This window comes from Pipistrellus kuhlii, unplaced genomic scaffold (genome assembly GCF_014108245.1).
Source record: "Pipistrellus kuhlii isolate mPipKuh1 unplaced genomic scaffold, mPipKuh1.p scaffold_m20_p_2, whole genome shotgun sequence".
NCBI classification, from domain to species: Eukaryota; Metazoa; Chordata; class Mammalia; order Chiroptera; family Vespertilionidae; genus Pipistrellus; species Pipistrellus kuhlii.
The window spans coordinates 129709155-129723236 of NW_023425515.1; the positions used below are offsets into that span (position 1 = coordinate 129709155).

Here is a 14082-nt window from a genome sequence, read left to right on the forward strand (position 1 = left end):
ATCTGAAAATTTTCTAAGCTACATCCACTTGAAATCTTTTCTTTTTTTACTTTGCTTTGTTTTAATGCATACTTAATGACTCTAAAATTTCTTGGCATTGTAGGTCCTACATTCAGCACTTTTCACATTTGATTTGATTGAAAGTGTTCTGGCTCGAGTAGAAGAACTCATTGAGATAAAAACGAAGTGTACCTCTGGAGAAAACACTGGGATAAAGTGAAAGCTCCGTCTCCTAAATAACAGCCAGTAAAAAAATGTGACTTAATACCTTCACAAACTTTTTTCTGTAAAACACCAATAGAAAAAAACACATCAGTAGAAAAATAAATGCAGCCTTTCTCATCTGTTCTGTAATGACACATTATGGATGAATAACATTTGGTTTCAAAAAGATAATCTCCATGATAAAGAATATCCATATATAATAAATGCTACTGTAAAAATTCAATACAAATTAATAATTTTGTATTATAAGTTTATAAAATATAGTTGAATTGCCTTCATTGGTATAGTTGTAATGAGTTTATAAAAATGCTGATGCACTTTATGTTCCAGTTTGAATCTGTGTTACATTTTAGAATTCCTAGTGTTAAACTGAATTATCACTCCAATTTTTTGTGAGAACATTATTCAACAAAACTCCTGAAAATAAAATCTTTTAATTGTATATATTTTATTATTTTAAAATTTTTAAGTCTTTGAAGTAAATATATATTTGAACATTATAATTCAACCAGTCTAATTATTTTAATAATCTTCCAAAAGAAAATTTATAATTGATACTCTAATTTGGGTTAAATGAGTCACTGAGATTTATCTGTTGAAGTGTTTTCCAAACAGGACTTTGCTCAATGATGTAAGCTTTAGTTGTTATCATTCTGTAGCAGATGCTATCTATGTATGGTTTGGAGGTAATCTGGAAAAAGATAAAAATATGCAACATTATTTATATTATTCAAGTATTGATCACTTTCTGTGTGCTCAACACAACATATGACTCATTAGAATAATAGATACCTGGTCTCTGTCTTTAAAGAATTTCAAACATGCAAGCCAAAAAGTAGACTGCTGTAAGAATTGCTTTAATGGAGTTCTCTTCCAGTGTAAGGGTCAGGAACACCTAACTGCTAGAGGAGTTGAGGGCACACTTCACACAGGAGGATAAGCATGAAATGTGTGTTTGCACTCTTGAAAACTACAACCTAACCAATATTTACACTTAAGAATTTGATGAAAAGTTTAACCAATATGGCCAACCCTTATATGGCCAAATACTGTTTTGGCCCAAAAGAGTCGTTCTTAGCTACCAGAAATAAACTGAAAAGACGTGAGAGGCTGAGTTCAGCATGGGGAAGGGTTGCACACTGAAACAGCAGCTGCTCTGAGGGGAACTAAAGCAGAGTATGCTCAAGAGGGGAATGCATTTGAAGTCAAGAACAAAGTATATGACTGTGTGTATGTAAGTGTCATTTTTTCCTTAGGTAAAAACTCACCTTAGCTATAGTGCACATTAGATCAATAGCATTTACTGTGTTGTGTACTGGAAGTATCCGTAAGTTACTACCCAGGAATCTGAAAAACAATTCATAAGTTCAACAAATCTTATAACTTTTTATACCATCTGCTATCTTAACACCTTGCTGACTGGTCACGAGATAACTTGTGTTTGCACTTACATTAAGTAATTTTAAGGTCTGAAAGCAATATAGAGTTTTAAAATTACTTAAGTTAATGTAAGTGCAGACATGAGATATCTCATGACCAATGTCCAGACATGGAAACAAGTTATCTCATGACTGGTCAACAAGGTGTTAAGTGGAAAAAAGAGACAAACCTCTTACTGCTTCTCTTTTGTTTACTCATTCAGGCCCTGCCTTATTTCACAGAGGAACTGATATGGCTTTGTAGTCAGAACTTTAATGAATAAGAAGTGTTTACTTTGGGTTTGATCTTGCAGAAGAATCCCAGAAATCAGCATGAACTCTGAAACTTGTCACCTTGATTCATAGAATAGCCATGTGGCCTGCATTTTATCAAATATGACAGGTTAACATTATAAAGATTATCTTTGGGGAAAACATAACTCAGCTGCCTAAAAGAATCAAGAACAGGTAAACACAATATAATTTAACAAAAATAAATGTGGTGCTCTTCCATACCTCTGCTGAATCCTGAACATCAGTTTCTGTTCCTCAAGTCCATGGAGGGCAGCAAACAGAACCAAAAAACTATTTTGGTGAATGTTAATAAACTTTTCAATTTTGGCTAAAAATACTTCTTCAGCTGACATAAAGCATTCTTTAGCATCCATCAATAAAAATGCAACTCCTAGGAAAGGTGAATGTCACTTCATCATTAAAAATAAAAAAATGTAATAAAAACCACCTCAGTAAAATCAACAAAAATAGCTGTAGGTATAACATAGCTATAAGTGTTTAGATCCTAAACCATAAGAAGTAGAAATCACTATAACAAAATTCTTAACAAAACAATTTAGGTGGTTCTCTGAAGTGCTCAGTATAAAAGGATGACTTACTCTAAATATTTAAAGGGGAAAAATATTTTTTAGACAAAGGCACAATGAGGATAATACCTAATTTTACTTAAAAGTTAACTTTCCAAGTTATAATGATATTTATAAAATATTGTTTAGAGTACTACAGATGTCTCCCTTTTTTTTCTATGTTCCCCATAATGATTTTAAAAGCTGGAAATCAAGAAAGATAGTTTTAAGCAAGCCAACTATTTATTGGAGAAATCTTGAAACTATTGCTGTATATAAATTAATACTCAGTAAGCAGGTTCCTAAGATCTCTGAAATAGTATGAGCCCTATTAGAAGGGTTCCAAATAAAAACTTGATCTAACTAGCTCTTAAAAGATGATAAAATTAGTTCTTTAAGAGAATTGATCATGCTAATTGAGGAACTTGGTCAATTTATACAACTAAGGAAATTGATCATGCTAATTGAGGAACTTGGTCAATTTATACAACTAACCTCTCTGAAACTAAATTGCGTCATCTGTAAGATTGTAATAATAGTTCTTCAATAGATTTGTTGAACGGATTAAAAGTTAAATAATGTATATAAAGTGGTCAAGACATACATTTAAAAATATTTTACTTCTCCCTTGAGGCATTTAAGGTGGTTCTAATTAGTTTCATCCTGGCGGGTCTATTTCTAGGAGCTTTTCAAAGCACCTGTCTTCCAAACCTGCTAGAGTACAGGTCCTATTTGCAATCCTTCTAATAAAATCACCTCCACCTCTTCTTATTCTAATTAGGGGCTTGGTGCATGAAATTCAGCCCAGCCTGCCTCCTCTCACAGACTGGGAGTCCTCAGGGAATGTCCTACTGATAGCTTAGGTCCGATCCCTTTGGGGAGCGGGCCTCAGCTGCAGTCTGGCCTCCCTATGCGGAAGGCAACTGGGCTGATCAGGGGAAGATGCCAGCCCCATCACCCCACTGGTGCAGCCGCCAAGGTGTTTTCATCAACACAGACTCCCTTCCCCATGAAAAAATACCTTTCTTTAGGATATAACTTTTTTTTTTATCCTCACATGAGGATATGTTTCCATTGATTTTTAGAGAGTGTGGAAGAGAGAGAGGGAGAGACAGAGAGAAACATCAGTGTGAGAGGGACACTTTGATTGGTTGCCTCCTGCATGAGCCCTGACCTGGGCGCTGGCCAGGGAGGAGCCTGTAACCGAGGCACATGCCCTTGATCAGAATGCAGTCGGCAGGCTGAGGCTCTATCCACGGAGCAAAACCGGCTAGGGTAAGATATGACATTTCTTAGCCCCTCCAGCAGTGGACCTTTGTTTTTCCCTCCAGGAGTGAGGTGGAAAAACCCTAGATCAGTGATCGGCAAACTGCAGCTCATGAGCCACATGCAGCTTGTGAGCCGTATTTTGCCGCTCTGTTGACTAACAAGTTGGCCAACCACTGTTATATACTACCTTTTACCTCTTTGCACACAATATGCCACAACTGCCTAATCCTCACAGCTTCCAACTACACAGTAGCATTTAGTCTAGCAGTGGTCGGCAAACTCATTAGTCAATAGAATGGCAAACTGTGGCATGGAAGCTGGAGCCGCAGTTTGCCAACCACTGCCCTAGATCACCTTCTTGGATTCTTATTACCTAAGTTACCAAGAACATTGCAAGTGGCGGCATACAGGGAGCTTAGCCAATGAGCCGTCAGAAAAGGTGTTTACAGTGGAATTGGTTTGGCTCAGTGGATAGAGCATCAGCCTGCAGATGGAAGGGTCCCAGGTTTGATTCCTGTTAAGGGCATGTACCTTGGTTGGGGGCACATCCCCAGTGGCGAGTGTACAAGAGACAGCTGATCAATGTTTCTCATCGATGTTTCTGACTGTTTATCCCTTTCCCCACTTCTCTGTGAGAAATCAATAAAAATATTTTTTTTTAAAAAAGAAAAGGTGTCTTCTCTGCAGCTCATGCGCAGAGGACTCCTTGCATTGTGACCACTGGGCTGGGGCATGGCCTCAAGGCTGGCAGCCCCACATTGTGTCCGCCAGACTGGGGGCATGGACCCAGGCCACTTGGTGCTGACGCATGCCATTTGGCACCTGCACCCATAGGCCCAGAGTGGCTGGGGTTGTTCTGGAACCCTAGCTGCTCAGAGCCTATATGCGGGCCTACAGGTTAGGAGTGGCCTGGGTCCCGAGGATGTTTCTGGGACTCAGGCTGCTCAGCACCTGCATCTGCAAATTAACCCACCATCTTTGCCGGGTTACTATTCATTCTCACTCCTGATTGGCTGGTGGGCATCGTGGAGGTATGGTCAATTTGCATCTTTCTCTTTTATTAGTGTAGGTTGTTTCCCAATCACAAAAAGAGCTGTCTACTTCCCATGTCCCCAGCCTTCTCATATCCTAATCTAATTCCTCTAGCACTTTGCTCATGACTCACAGTTGTATGGTATTATGATTTAAGGAGCATTTGTATGTGCCCATTTGATTATTTTAGTTATTTGTTTATATTATATTAAGCAAAATCTTGTACAAAATTATGAAAAATACTATCTATTGTATTTTGTGTATAGATTTTGACCAATATTGTGATATTGGCTTTTTTGTCACTATGGGTAATACAAGTATTGATTATTGGGGAAGTGGCTTTGTTCTATTTTCATCTTAGTTCCAAAGTAAATAGTTTTTACCATCCTCTACCAAACTCCACTGGTTCAGCTTTAGTTCTACAATTGTAATCTTAAAAAGAAATATATTTTGTAATTGGCTAGATGTGCTGCTTTTGCAGCGGTAACCAAGTTTTATACATTAACCTCTCCCAAAAGATAACACCTTAAGCTTATTACTTGGTTAATGAACTACCAAATTATTCGAATTTATACTTACATATTTTATAAAAAACTTAAATCAAGGCCATTAGCAAATATACTGTACCAGTACGAGAAAATATAATTGATCCATTTTCCACTGAAGCTGAATACCGAACCTTGTGACTTCGGTTTTCCAGGGCAGTTGCAACTTCACAACTCTTCAAAAAATTTTTCAGAAATACAAACTTAAAACATGCTTAGAATAGTTTTTATTAAAGCTAATACATTAAAATAGGGGTGTCGAACTCAATCATAGAAGGGGCCAAAATCTAAAATCCAGCCTAAATCGCGGGCCGAATGGTTTACTGAACAGTCATAAACTGTCATTGTAATGGAAACGCAGCGGAGTGCAGTGATGACAGCGCGGTGCAGGCCACATTGCAAGGCCTGGCGGGACGGATTTGGCCCGCGGGCCTTGTGTTTGACACATGTGCATTAAAATAAGTTTAACAGTTTCTTTTATGACTATACCACTTAAAGATTTGATCATCAAAACATACAGTAAATGTTCTCTACGGAGAAAAAAATACCAAAAAAAAATTTAGGTCAGCTCAAATGCTGCAGGTTTGGAAATGAGTTGTGTACTACAGTTACATTATCTAGGGACATAAATTAAGGACATAATTAACTAAACTATGAAAGTTATAGTAAATGCAAACTTTAGAAAAAATCACATAGAGATAGATTCTGATGTGCATTAATGTATAACAGAATGTGGGTGGTGGTGTGTTTCTTAGATGGTTAACAGAAACATGAAGTGCCAGGCACAGAATACAAAGACACCAATTCTCAAATTCATCTGTTTACTTTAGTTATTTTTAGCATACTTTTAAAATGTCTTAATGCTTAGGTGAGTCAGAAAACAGCAACCAAACTTTTGGTTTCAATAATAACCATTCAATAATACATTCATCTCATTTCTGATTGTACCAAGTAATCAGATCATATTACCCAAGACATTAAAGTGGTTAATAGTTTTTCCTGATTGTTATTCTCAAAATATGTAAAAATCCCTTAGGTATATTAATTTTATATTTTTCTTCAGATCATGTATATTTTAAGGAATTAGGTATAAAATATATGCTCTCTTTCCTTCCTAAAGGAATATTTTGTGCCATTCAAACAGATCCTGATGTCAGGTTCAACTATGACACTTCCCCTGAGCTGCTCCTGCTGTTTTAAAATTATACATTGCTTCCAGTGATTGCAGTCTAAGTAATTTAGGCCAACCCTCCTGCTGAGGCAACTGGGAAGCTGGACAATTTTTTTTCTTTCTTTCTTCCTCCTTTTTTTTTTTTCTTTAAAGAGAACCTTTATTAAAGCAAGAGACAGGGAAACAAAAAGGGCCTGGGATAACAGGAGAGGGACTAGGTATTAAAATGAGCCTAGGCACCTGGCCAGGATGGGCCAGTGGTTGAGCATCAACCTATGAACCAGGAAATCACAGTTTAATTCCTGGTCAGGGCATATGCCCAGGTTACAGGTTCAATTCCCAGTGTGGGGCGTGCAGGAAGCAGCCAATCTATGATTCTCTCTCGTTGATGTTTCTATCTCCCTTTCCCTCTCCTACCTCTCTGAAATATTTAAAAAAGAAATGAGCCTAGGCTGGGTTGCTTTGGCTCACTAAGAAGTCAGAGAAAAGGGGGCCTTAGGGACAGGTTCAGGGAGTTTGCCCAGACGAATTGCTGCTGCCCATTGCTATTCTGGTTGCAAATCTTGTGGGATCCCTTAGAGTTTAGGACATGCACTTCTGTTGGGGAAGAAGAGGGAGGAGATCCTGGGAGGGAGAGCATGTCAAAGCTGGACAATTTTTTAAATCTGCTTGAATGCATCAGAGAGCTAACAGGATAGTGAAAAATTACAAGATCAAGATCTATACAGAAATTTAAAGATCTAAGACCAGCATTTAGGCCATATTTTCCCTGAGGGCATCTACCTGCCAATTAAGGAAGAGACGGATGAAAGCCTGAACAGAGCCTTTGACAAAAGTAGAACAGCTCTCACAGGGATTGCAGCCTTATCATTTCAATCCCTGAAATTGTATTAAGTTGATACTGTATTACTAATCCTCCTAAGCATCTTGCAGAAGCACTTTCTAGAGCAACCTTTCTCAAGCAGGTCTCATTTGAACTACAGAACAAACATAACTATTTCGGTGACTATTTCCTCACTTCTCCTATACTAGTACCATTCTAGATGTACAGGAAATAAGCTCATTTTACATATAATAAACACTTTATGGGTTAGGTCACTACCCTATTTCCCGGAAAATAAAACAGTGTCTTATATTAATTTTTTCTCCCAAAGTTGCACTAGGTCTTATTTTCAGGGGATGTCTTATCTTTCCATGCGCTAGGTCTTATTTTCAAAGGATGTCTTATTTTCGGGGAAACACGGTAGATTAACAAACAATATAATTTTTAGCATAAGTATGTCCCATGCAATATTTAGGATGTACTTATACTATAGTCATTGCTTATCTGAAACTTAAATTTAATTGAGTGTCCTGTATTTTATCTGGTAACTCTCTTAGGGCATTAGGGATTTAATTATCTTGCAGAATTTCTCTAGAGAAATAGAATACTATTTTAGGCCTCAAATTATTTCTAGAAATAATTGTTCAAATATAAAGTCCAGCACTAGCTGGTTTGGCTCAGATGATAGAGCATCAGCCTGCAGTCTGAAGGGTCCCAGGTTCGATTCTGGTCAGGGACACATGCCCAGGCTCAATCCCCAGCAGGGGGCGTGCAGAAGGCAGCAGATCAATGATTCTCTCTCCCCAACGTTTCTATCTTTCTCTTTCACTCTTCCTTACTCTCTGGAACCAATAAAAACACATTTTAAAAACATTAAGTAAAATAAAATATATAAAGTTCAACACAATAAAAAGTAATCAGACATACAAAGAGATAATATTACATGAAAGAATAATCAGAAACATCAGGAAATATAAAGACACATATGGGATACATATAGTGAAATTAGCAGATATACTAGAGGACCAGTGCATAAAATTCGTGCCCTCAGGGGAGGGAGGTCCTTCAGTGCCCTCTCGCAGTCCAGGAGTACTCAGGGGATGTCCGACTGATGGCTTAGGCCCTCTTCCAGGGAGCAGGCCTAACCTGGCAGTCAGATATCCTTAGTGTTGCCACGGAGGCGGGAGAGGCTCCTGCCACTGATGCTGTACTCACCAACTGTGAGCCCAGCTTCTGGCTGAGTGATACTCTCCCTGTGGGAGCACACTGACCACCACGGGGCAGCTGCTGCATTGAATGTCTGCCCCTGGTGGAGAATGCACATCACAGCAACCAGTCATTCTGCTGTTCGGTCATTTGTATGTTAGCCTTTTATTATATAGGATACCTTAAAATAGCAAATGTTCAAGAAGATAAAAGACTTGGTTGAGAATTTTTACAAAGAACCAGAAAGTATATTAAAAGGGATGTGTTGTGACAGATGTAAATCAGGAAAGTTTCATAAAGTCTGAGTCAAATATTTAGTGGAAAGCAGTTTATTAAGCAGATAAGTGAAGGAAGAAGACAAATGTGAGAACAGCCTGGACAGAAAAAATAACACAGGCAAAGGGGAGGAAACCAAGATGGCGGCATAGGGTAGACACCTGAATGCAGCCTACCACACCAAATTTGAACTTAGAACTGGAAAACAGGAAACATCACCCTGAAGCGCTGGACGGCTGGCTGAGAGGAGGCTCTATCATCTGGGAAAGAGAGAGAAGGCACGCTGAACCTCATGAACTGTGAAGGTGTGAAGAACCGTGCGCGCGAAAAGGTAGCTGTCCAACTTTGCTGCTGGCTTGCTTGTGGAGCGCGGAGAGGGTGGGCCAAGTTCACTACTGGCTTACTCCCTGAGTGCGGAGAGGGCAGATAATTAACGTGTGGCTGGCTTTCTTGTTCGGGAGGAAAACAGAACCACCCTATTGCTCTGATAGACGGCCCCAGACAGGGAGAGGCCAGACTGTCAGGCAGTGGGCAGAGATCTCTCGGAGGTGTGTGAAGCCAGTGGCCATTACTGCGGGTCTCAGAAACCAGACCCTCATAGGGAGGGGCTAAATAAAGCTTGTCTGCACCACCCGAGACTCCACCCCATCCAAGCGGAGCACAGAAGCCCTTCCAGTGGCTAACTTTCTCGTTCGCCACAAATAGGACTCTACTAGGAAGAGACAGACAGGAATCCAAAGCTTGTTTATGCCTACACCAAAGAGGTGCATGCGCCTGCAACAAATCTTGTGGGATTCACCAAAAGTTGGCTGTGCCACCCCGAGACTCTGCCCCATCCAAGCGGAGTACAGAAACCCTCCTAGCTGAGACACTTCTGATCCTCACAGCCAATTGGCTTGGAGATCATCGCTTCCCAGTGATACCAACAACAAGCAAGGCCTAACAACAAGACTGCACACACAGCCCACAAAGGGCTAAACCAAGACTCTCCACCCCAGGTAACTGAGAGGCTGACCCACTGAATTATATAGGACACCTTAGCACACAAAGCCACCCTACTAACTCAGGGAAGCTGTGAAAATGCCGAGACAAGGAAACAGATCACAAACAAAAGAAATGAAGGGCAAGAAGCGACTGGATATAGAGTTCAAAACCACACTTATAATGTTTTTCAAGAATTTCCTAGAAAAGGCTGATAAAATCAATGAGACCTATGAGGATATGAAAAGGGATCAACTAGAAATAAAGAATACATTGTCTGAAATAAAAAATATTATACAGAGTCCTAAAAACAGAATGGAAGATTGCAAGAATCAAGTCAAAGATTTGGAACACAAAGAGAGGACACTCCTCCACAGAAGCAAGAAGATAAGAGAATCCAGAAAGTTGAAGATAGTGTAAGAAACCTCTGGGATAATTTCAAGCAAACCAACATCAGAATTATGGGCGTCCCAGAAGAAAAAGAGCAAGATACCGAAAACATATTGAAAGAAATAGTGACAGAAAACTTCCCCCACCTGGGGAAAGAAATAGACTTACAATTCCAGGAAGCGCACATAACCCCAAACAAAAGGAATTCAAAGAGGACCACACCAAGACACATCATAATTAAAATTCCAAGAGCAAAAGACAAAGAGAGAACATTAAAAGCAGCAAGAGAAAAGCAGGTAGTTACCTATAAAGAAGCACCTATACGATTGTCAGCTGATTTCTCAACAGAAACCATGCAGGCCAGACAGGAATGGCAAGAAATACTCAAGGTGATGAATAGCAAGAACCTACAGCCAAAAATACTCTACCCAGCAAAGCTATCACTCAGAATCAAAGGCCAGATAAATCAAAGGCTTGACAAATAAAAAAAAGCTAGAGGAGTTCATCACCGCCAAACCAGAATTATATGAATTGCTGAAAGGGGTTCTTTAGGAAGAGGAAGAAAATATAGATAAAAATTATGATAAACAAATATATAACTATCAACAAGTGAAACTAAAAGCCAAGGAAATTAAAAAACCTGATGAACAATATTAACTAGTGAATATAATAGAATCAGAGGTATGGGAAGGAAGTGGACTTATGATTCTCAGGGAAAAGGGGAGTTGGGGGGTGCGGGAAGAGCCTGAACAAAAACTGTGCACCTATGGATGAGGACAATGTGGGGTGGGGAAAGGGCAGAGGGTGGGGTGGGAACCTGGTGGAGGGGAGCAATGGAGGGGGAAAAAATGAGGAACATTTGTAATAATATGAACAATAAAGATTTATTTTTAAAAAAACATAGGCAAAAGTATTCAGAACTGAAAATATGATACTGATACTGTAAATATGTAAGCTGTATATGAATCAGTTAATTTGAGGACAGAGTTAGAGTAACTGAGATGTATGCCATGTATGCCATGCTAATGAATTTCAATTATACCTTATTGGGGGAGCCCAATTATAATAATAAAAAATAATAGAAGAGTTTTAAAATATATATGTATAGATATATTTTTTAATAAAATGATATATCATGCTCACAGAATGGGAAAAATAAAATTTTCCCGAATTTAATTCAATTCAAAACAAGTGTGGAAGTTTTATGAGCTTAAAGTGATTCTGAAGTTCATCTAGAATAAAGTTTGTCAAACTTTTTCAGTAGAAGATCAGACTATAAATATTTTAGGCTTTTTAGGATGCATAAGATATGTCATATTTTTTCCTTTTCTTCCTTTCTCCCACCCCTCCTTTCCTCTCCGTCCACTTTCCTGTCCTATTTCCTTTCTATCCTTTTCCCTCTTCACTCTTTCTCTCTTTCCCTCCCTTCCTCTCTCTCTAACTTTTTTTCCCCTCTTTCTTTTTTACAAGCTTTTAAAGATGTAAAAACCATTATTACTCATTGGCTGTGAAAAAGTTGGCCACAGTCATAGTTTGCTGATTCTCTGGTCTAGAAGAATACATATATTTTAATAAACATAACAGTAGTATGGAAAGAACATGCCTTACCAGGTTTTTATCACAAAACTACAATGAATGAAAAAGTGTGGCAAGGATTCAATATTTACTAAACAAATCAAACAAACAGTACAGAATGAGACTCAAGACTACATAATATATAATGGTTATTTATATATGAACATGAGTATATAAGTAGCACATATTTAAGCTTAAAATATGAAAATTTTATAATTAGAGCTATTTAATGAATCTCAAAAGAAAAAAAAGGTGTGAATCTAACTTTATAAGAAAATCAGCTGCCTTAATTATTCAAGATTAAGTATAAATAAAAATTTGCAACTTATGTCATAAATATCAAATACTGAAAGGGAAAAGCTTGAAAACATTTATAATCAATGCTATAATAATACATTTGCTTATTTTCTATTTTCTCTTTAGCTTTCATTGCCCTAAGAGCAGTATGAGTGAAGAAGTTCTTTCAGCATATGCCTGAGATTTTGCTGCCTGTTGATTCCTCTAGTATTTTTATGGTTTCCCGTCTTATGTATAAGTCCTGTATCCATTTTGAGTTTATTTTTGTGTATAGTGTAAGTTGGTGATCTAGTTTCATTTTTTTGCATGTATCTGTCCAATTTTTCCAACACCATTTATTGAAGAGACTGTTTTGACTCCATTGTATGTTCATGCCTCCTTTGTCAAATATTAATTGAGCATAGTAGTTTGTGTTGATATCTGGATTCTCTATTCTATTCCATTGATCTATATGTCTGTTCTTATGCAAGAACCAGGCTGTTTTGAGAACAGTGGCTTTGTAATACACTTTGAAATCTGGTATTGAGGTCCCTCCTACTTTATTCTTCTTTCTCAGGATTTCTGTGGCTATTCGGGGTCTCTTTTTTTTATCCCAGATGAATTTTTGGAGAGTCCTTTCTAGGTCTATGAAATATGGCCTTGGTATTTTAATGGTGAATGCATTGAATCCATAGATTGCTTTGGGTAGTATGGACATTTTAATGGTGTTGAAAAAGGAATCCTCATGCACTGCTGGTGGGAATGCAGACTGGTGCAGCAACTATGGAGAACAGCATAGAGTTTCCTCAAATTATTAAAAATGGAATTCGCATTTGACCCAGTGATCCAACTTCTAGTAATATATCCCAAGAAACTAGAAACACCAATCAGAAAGGATATAGGCACCCTTATGTTCATAACAGCACAATTTACCATAGCTAAGATTTGGAAACAAACCCAAGTGCCCATCAGCAGATGAGTGGATTAAAAACCTGTGGTACATCTACACAATGGAATACTATGCTGCTGTAAAAAGGAAGGAACTCCTACAATTTGAAACAGCATGGATAGACCTGAAGAGCATTATGCTAAGCGAAATAAGCCAGAGAGAGATAAATATCACACAATCTCACTCATTTGTTGAATATAGTGAACAACATAAACTGATGAACAAAAACAGATCTAGAGACAGAGAAGCCTGGAGTGTCAAACCTTAGAGGGAAGGTAGGGGATGGTGGGGGTTAGGGGGAGAGATCAACCAAAGGACTTCTATGCATGCATATAAGCATAACCAATGAAAACAGACACCAAGTGGGTGAGGGCATGAGCGGGAGTGTGTTGGGGGTGGGGAGGCGGGCAATGGGGAGATAAACACACATATGTAACACCTTAATCAATAAAGGGGAAAGAAAAAGATCAATGGCCCAAATGCCTCTTTCTTTACCTTAAGAGATGAACTCATAATAATGGTGGTTGTCCATTTTATGTTTTCTTTTTCAGTACTTTCAGCCATCTGTCTTTGGATCAATCCAAATTCTAATGGTGCCACAAAATAAGAAAAATAAGAGCAAAAGAACACAAAAAAATGTCTGTTTGATAAATAAGTAAATGAAAGATAGAAATAAAACTAGAGTAATTTTAGACATTCTTAAAACTATCTGAAAGTCAAAATTGGACATTGAAAAGTATCTGTCTTGTTATATATTAAATTTATTTAATACTATGCTTTCTATTAACAATTATTAAAAGCAATGATTCTGACAACTCACATTTTTCACCTTCAGTGTGATATTAGCTATGGGCTTGTCATACATTGCCTTCATTATACAGTCATGCACCACAAAACATTTTGGCCAACACAAACTACATATATGGTGGTGGCCCCATAAGATTATAATGGAGCTGAAAAATTCATTTCATGTAGTGCTGTCATAACTGTTCTTTGGTTTTGCAACCATAGCATAAAGTCTGCAAAAATCAACAAGGCTGTGGTGACATGGCAAACAACTTTAACCTGGGCATGCATGACAGTGAC

At 38.1% G+C, this 14082-nt stretch overlaps 2 protein-coding genes across 9 annotated transcripts in view; one reads left to right on the plus strand and one right to left on the minus strand.

Moving 5' to 3' along the window:
* The window catches only part of GLMN (glomulin, FKBP associated protein), a 46842-nt gene extending 46175 nt beyond the window's left edge, over nucleotides 1-667 (plus strand). For all 8 annotated transcript variants that reach the window (XR_006742161.1, XM_045584351.1, XM_045584348.1 and 5 more), the window contains one exon: nucleotides 104-667. Coding sequence is in view for 7 of the 8 variants with exons in the window: in XM_045584351.1 (XP_045440307.1) it covers nucleotides 104-220 (117 nt within the window). In the remaining variant the exon portion in view is untranslated. The remainder of the gene's footprint in view (nucleotides 1-103) is intronic.
* Nucleotides 641-13598, minus strand: CUNH1orf146 (chromosome unknown C1orf146 homolog). Its single transcript, XM_036444303.2, has 5 exons — nucleotides 13492-13598; nucleotides 5432-5525; nucleotides 2160-2328; nucleotides 1494-1572; nucleotides 641-916 (listed from the first exon to the last, which is right to left on the minus strand). Exons 1-5 carry the CDS (start codon nucleotides 13558-13560, stop codon nucleotides 785-787), a joined length of 543 nt encoding a protein of 180 aa, XP_036300196.1. The 5' UTR covers nucleotides 13561-13598; the 3' UTR covers nucleotides 641-784.
* Nucleotides 13599-14082: the final 484 nt, after the last annotated feature.